The 6,916-nt window shown below is 41.6% G+C and overlaps 1 protein-coding gene across 1 annotated transcript in view; it reads left to right on the top strand.

Moving 5' to 3' along the window:
• Positions 1–2,836: 2,836 nt before the first annotated feature.
• Positions 2,837–6,916, top strand: part of RNF6 (ring finger protein 6) — a 5,483-nt gene continuing 1,403 nt past the window's right edge. Inside the window, exons 1-3 of the mRNA XM_010165258.2 lie at positions 2,837–3,029; positions 3,600–3,692; positions 5,459–6,916. The exon at positions 5,459–6,916 is cut by the window's right edge and continues 1,403 nt beyond it. Of these exons, the coding sequence (XP_010163560.1) occupies positions 2,837–3,029; positions 3,600–3,692; positions 5,459–6,916 (1,744 nt within the window). The remainder of the gene's footprint in view (positions 3,030–3,599; positions 3,693–5,458) is intronic.

Genomic DNA, 6,916 nt, shown 5'->3' on the forward strand with positions numbered 1-6,916 from the left:
GATAGTAATTCATGGAAAGAGGCCAAAACCTAAAAGCTTATGGTATATATTGCTTCGATAAAAATGAATGCAAATTGTCAAGAACGGGCCAGAGTAACTTTGCATTAAGAACTGAAGGAGTTAGTCTTAGGTTGAAAATTCTAGAAAATGTAGATAAACTGTTGGCATGTAGCACCTGTTTCTTTGCAAAGGAAGAGTAATCCTGAGTCATCACTGGATTTCGATTTCAGTTTTTTACATCTTAGTAGTTAATACCCTTCAACTTTTCAGTACTCTGAAATATTTTACGTGCCAAAGTACTTCATTGTGATGCAGTTAATACCCTTCAACTTGCACTACTCTGAAACATTTTCAGTGCCAAAGTACTTAGGTGTGATGGTGTTTGATAAATAGGGATAGCAGTTGTCCTCCATGCTGTTATGTTAAACAGATGGGACAACTGAACACTTCACACTTCTAAGTGAGTCATTTAAAGAGTGTGACTAATCATCCTAACATAACAGTCGTCAACAAAACAGTAATTTTTTTTTTTCTACCCCCCACAAAATCTGAGGAAGAGATTTCCAGTTTTTCTGTGGATGAGAAATGAAAAGTAAAGAATATGTCTTCTGAACAACAGTGTAAATTTAGATTGAGGGGGTGATGGACTTTTCATCATAAGAATTTATACATCATTTTTTCTGTGCAGCAATATAGTGATATATCCAGAAAGTCAGTTAACTTACTATGATAATTGTCAGGCAAAAAGTAACACATTAGTTGTTTTAAGGCTTTCATCTAAATAGCAACCTTACCTGAAAACTAAATGAATTTTATCTCTTCTGTTCCCTTCCGTGTTTTACTTGTCTCAAGTTGTAAGTGATCTGGGACAGAGGTACTTTAATATTCAATGTCGTATGGATTGGGCATTTTCATTAAAATAATCAAGTGATGGGAGCCATTAGGGTAATAATGAGTTACCTACTAACTGTGTGTTGCGGGGAGGAGGAAGTGCATTTGTTTTGAGGAAACCAGGGCAGTAAGGCCAAGAGCTGGGGAGAAATTTGTGTTTAGACATGGGATATGAGAAGTGGCCTGATTTGAACATAGCACTTGTGGGAAATGGAAGCCAGCAGTTACCTGCAGCTTGTGAGGCTGAGCCAAGAGGGCAATAGTAAATTTAAAACTCCCACAAACACTATGGGAATAGAAAATGTCTTGAAGGGGAGATATTCAGATTTGATTTCTTTTCAGTTAAGTGAGTTGAAGAGCTGGGAGGGAAGTATGAAATAGATTAAAATGCGATACAGAGCACAGGAGGCACACAAGTGAGAAGACTGGGAAGGGCTGTTTAGAAGTACAGTTACCTATGGGGGGAAGAGGTAGCGTATGGGGTGGAAAATGAGGAGACCAAGGATGCATCAGAATGGATCCCACAAAGAACATAAGAAAGGTATATTAAATGTATGCCTGCTTCTGCTCTTGGCAAATACGTTTTCTGATTCTTTGTATCTGTTGGCAGCACTGATGAAGATTTATTCTTTATTGAATGTATGTCTAATAGTTGTTTGGTCTGTTGTCTCATTACCTTTCCTGTGAAGACTAATTACTGATCAGGAGTGTGCTGCAAGTGCTGTCCTCTGAAGTGACTTTGATATGGTTGTGAATTGACCCTCCCAAAAAAGTAAACCTCACAAAAAACCCCCCAAAACACTGAAGTATTTACCCAATAATTTCCTCTACACATGCAAGCAGAATGCTGCCGTATGGTTGCTCTTTTGGGCTGGTGATCTCCTCTTTAGAGAACTGATCTCTTCTGTCAAGTGTCTGCCTAAGCAGGTATTACAGGTGGCTCTTGCTAAACAGGAAGCCCCATTGAAAGGATGATGCTTCACTTTCTCTTCTTTCAAACTGAATGTTGAAGAACAGCTTTTCTTTAGAAAATGGAAAACTTGGTGAGTGATCTGAGAGCCGATTGGCCCAGGATTGAGCCCTAACCAGAGAGAGGTGGTAATGGCACAGAAGTCAACAGAGGTGATGCCACTGCCACTGAAAGGTTATTCAGGCCTTCTAATACTGTGATTCCACTGGTTCAGTATTTGGAAAGTGATGAAGAACTGTGGCAGAGTATAGCCCTTTCTCTTTTACAGCAGTTTTCTGGAGATGAGAATCCCTTTGCTAGCTAATCCTTGGGTTAGAGAGTACAAGGAAAATATACCAGTTGTGTCAGAATGTTGAAAGAGTCCGTTCTGCCAAAAATGTGTATGTAGGCTTTGTGCTACGTGAGCGGTAGTACCGATGGAGATATTCATGTAGGCCTACCTGCTTATTGGTAAATGTTTCAAGTGGAAGGTAGTCTTCTCTAAAGCAGTATCTGTGGTTGTCAGAAGTCTACACTGGGTAATTACAGTCCAATAATTAGAGAACAATGTTTTCAGTGACATTTTAGCTTTTGAAATACTCCACGCTGCTGTTGTATTTCCCTTGGGAGAAGGGAAGTAGATTTTATGTTATTCTTTTAACTTTCTAGAATATCCTTATTTAGGTTTTTTTAAAAAATAGAATCTGTCATAGCTTTTTTATTTTAAAGTTGCTGTACCAACTGGTACGTCCTTTCAGTAAGCAAAGGGATCTACTAGCTATTTTTCGGCAAGCCAGAAGCAAAATACTCACATAATAAACTACACTGTTGACTTGGCAAATAACATGGAGCTTGGTTTAATAATCTTTAGCTATTAATAAACTAATTTCATTGAAAATACTGGGATCTTTTTACTGTAAATTAGATAACTTCTTACTGTAATTACTGTGCAGCCTGACTTTCTGGTTTTGTTCAGGAAAGCCTGGCATTATCATTATGGATGGCTCTCGGCACCGTGCAGGGAATGGCAATGAGCAAGCATCTTCACGAGAGCGTACTCACGGTGAAGGTGAGAGACAACGACAGTTGGAGCGCCTCAGTAGGGAGGAGGCCTATTACCAGTTCATTAATGAACTCAATGAAGAAGACTACAGGTTAATGAGAGACCGCAACCTGCTTGGCACTCCTGGTAAGATGCGAATACCTTCAGTAGAAAAGATGTAATGTGAAGTGACGCTACTGCTGTCAGGCACCAGGCACCGCGTGTCGTTGTATGAGTCAAGTAGCCTGATGTCCGTGGCTTTGGAGGAAGGAAAAAGCCCTCTGTTTCCCTTCAAAATTTATGATAGTCAGTAAAAATTAACAACTTAAATAGATACCAAAGTTGGAATAAAAATGTAACTTTTTCAAATGCAACATGTCCTTATAAAGGTAATATCCAAACCCAAATAATTAACATCTGGAACACTAAAGTGTATCTGTGGCATGTGGCAATTCTGGGGGTCTCTGAGTTGTTACTGGAAGTTGGCATGCTCTTGACACCTGTTCAGCATTTTTTTTTCTTCCACCCCAGTACCTGCTTCCTGTGTTATCTGTGTATCTGTGTTACAATGTCATACGAGTGATGTTTTCTTTTTGATTTCATTAATTTTACCTTATTTCTGAAGATTTTCCTTCAAGATAAAAAATGTTATTTCTGCATGGCTGTGTTGAGCCCATAATAATATCTTATCTAACAGTGTTCTGTAAATTATTTCAGGGGAAATAACAGCAGAAGAGTTGCAGCAACGCTTGGAGGGGGCTAAGGAGCGTCTGGCATCACAGACTGATCTGGATAACAGAGAAGGTGAAGGTAGAACTGTTGGAGGTGAACATTGTTCATTCATATATGTAGATACACATCGTACATGTTGCATAAATATTGTTTTGCACAAATATTTAGGAGAAATGCTGATGGATTTCAGTACCAGCCATTTCAGGTCTCGTTTTTCCTTCTTTTTTTTTTTTCCATCTGTGGATTGTTTTAAAAGTTAGAGAGATTTCCTAATGATGCGAAAACAAGCTTGAAATACTTTATGAAAGCTGATTTGTCAGCCACAAATTACTTTCTCCTCTTTTCCTGGTACCCCTTTGCTAGTAAACTTAAAAGCACAAAAATAATTTTTATTCTAATTCTTGGAAGGTTTTATCATGTATTAGAGAAGCTGCAACAGAGAATAAGTTAACTGGGACACACTTGACTTCTCCATTGTTTTGTTGTTTTTGTTGTTTCATTTCCATTTCTTTTATGGAGGAAGGCTTGTATTATGTGCACTGTCTGTCTTCACTTCCCCAGCAATATTAGCTTAATCATTTGTCCAATTCTAGTCAGATTAGGAGAGGAATAGGCAACTCGGAAACAAAGATACCAGAGTTCTTGCAGGTTTCATGAAAGCAGGGAGATAGTGGAGTAGGGAGATCTTAACCTGATCCCTTTGAGGGAAAATCTTCACTGTGATCATAACTATTGGCTTTCTTTTTACAAAATTCACACTAAGCGCAACAATTGTATCTGTTCCTGAGCTTGTTGTTGGAGAAGATTAGGAATGGAGCTGTGGATATTGCAGCAGGAAAAGATTATGTTTGTGCAGAAGGAGCAAAGCTGTTGAAACCGTGCATCGTTTATTCCACTGCTTATAGAAAACCATTTTTTAAAATGTTTACCAAAAGAAGACAAAATCTGTTGTACTTTTCCTTGCTTTATCAAAATAATCTTTGACTAAGATACCCTCAAATTGATAGCTGAAGTGAGGGACAGAAATTGGACAAATGCAACTTACCTTTGGACTGCGTAAATCTGAACAGTTTCTCAGAAGAGGCCATATGGGCATATTAATTTATCTGTGTATCATAGAATCACAGAATGGTTTGGATTGGAAGGGACCTTAAAGATCACCTAGTTCCAACCTCCCTGCCATCAGCAGGGACCCCTTCCACTAGACCAGGTTGCTCAAAGCCTCATCCAGCCTGGCCTTCAACACTTCCAGGGAGGGGCATCCACAATTTCCTTGGGCAACCTGTTCCAGTGTCTGACCACCCTCACAGTGAAGAACTTCTTCCTAATATCTAATCTAAACCTCCCCTCTTTCAGTTTAAACCCATTTCCCCTTTTTCTGTCATTAACTGCCCTTATGAAAAGTCCCTCCCCAGCTTTCTGGGAGGCCCCCTACAGGCACTGGAAGGCCGCTATAAGATCTCCCCGGAGCCTTCTCTTTTCCAGACTGAACAGCCCCAACTCTCTCAGCCTGTCCTCACAGTAGAAGTGCTCCAGCCCTCGGATCATCCTGGTGGCCTCCTCTGGCCTCGTTCTAACTGATCCATGTCTTTCTTGTGTTGGGGGCTCCAGAAGGACATTTGTATCTGCTGGTGGGACAAAAATTCTAGGTTGAACTGATGAGTTTTGCTGACACTTTTACATACAGTGTATTTTCAGCAAAATTACATTCGTGTAGCACAGCAGCTGTCCTGCTCCTGCAACATTTCTGAAAGAGGGCCCAGCAAGCATAGAGGATTTGGAGTGCATGGTAGTGTGCTATGCGTGCAGTTGTATGAATATTTGCAATTCTTTGTTTCTCTCAGATTCTGATGTTCTTGGAGAAAATGCAAATGGTGACTCTTTGCTTGAATGGCTGAACACGTTTCGTCGCACAGGAAATGCCACTCGCAGTGGACAGAGTGGGAACCAAACCTGGAGAGCCGTGAGTCGAACAAATCCAAACAGCGGGGAGTTTCGGTTTAGTCTTGAAATCAACATAAATCACGAGCATAACAGTTTTGAAACTGCTGGTGAGGAGTATGTGGGTATAGATAGTAGCAGAATGTATTCAGAAAGAAGACATCAAAGAGCTGTCAGTCCAGGAACCCCACGAACAAGGAGCAGGACTGCAAGAGAAGCGAACAGCCAGCCTTCAAGCACTGCAAGGACCAGGTCTGTAAGAAGTTCTGTGGCACAAAGCTCGGAAGCAGCCTCTCCTCCGCTCTCGGGGAGGCTCAGGAGTAGAACAAGGGAGTTGCCAGGCCTTTCCGAAACACAAACTACACGTAATAATTCTGCAGCTGCTGGTGATCAAAGAGAAATGCCAGAAAGAGGCACTTCTACAGGAGTCACAAGAGGTAGAGCTAGAACTAGTGTTAGGATGAGTGCAAACCAAAGACTAGAAATTCTGCGGCTGAGGTCTACTTTAAGTAGTCGAAGCCGCTCTCCGCTGCAAAGACAAGGAGATACTGCTCCTTCTGAGGAGCGTGGGCAGAGACAGGATAGAAATGCACAGCAAGTTAACAGAAGTAGAAGACAAACAGCTCAGCCTTCTCCACAGCCTGCTGAAGGGCAAGCAAGAGGTAACGCTCAGATTCCTCAGCTTTCCAGCGTAGCCCCATCCTTGGGAATAACTTTGGAAGAGGAGGAATCTAGTAGGCCAGTAGCTGCTATTAGAAGGCATCCAACAATTACACTAGATCTTCAAGTGAGAAGAATCCGTCCTGGAGAAAACCGAGATCGGGACAGTATTGCTAGTAGAACTCGTTCAAGAGTAGGAATGGCAGAAAACACGGTTACCTTTGAAAGTGACAGCGGGGGATTTCGGCGTACGATATCGCGATCGGAACGTGCAGGTATCCGAACCTATGTTAGCACCATACGGATACCTCTCCGTCGGATCTCGGAAACTGGGCTTGGTGAACCTTCATCAGTGGCTCTTCGCTCAATCCTTAGACAAATTATGACAGGCTTTGGAGAACTGAGCTCTTTAATGGAAACCGAATCTAACTCGGAAGTACAGAGAGGTGGTCACCACTTACCGGATATACAGTCGGAGCAGAATAACTCGAGTTCAGCAAACAACAGCCGTGATTCAAGTGGGGTTTCATCTAGAAATGGGCATGCGGTAGAAGGCAGCAGGGAAACCAATGGCCAGAGTGATGATATTCCACACTACGGTCGCCATAACGAAAACCAAGATAACAGGCAGTCTCAGGATGCCAACAACCTCGTGGAGAACGGAACGCTGCCCATACTTCGACTTGCCCACTTCTTCCTGC

Source organism: Antrostomus carolinensis, unplaced genomic scaffold (genome assembly GCF_000700745.2).
Source record: "Antrostomus carolinensis isolate BGI_N321 unplaced genomic scaffold, ASM70074v2 scaffold54743, whole genome shotgun sequence".
NCBI lineage: Eukaryota > Metazoa > Chordata > Aves > Caprimulgiformes > Caprimulgidae > Antrostomus > Antrostomus carolinensis.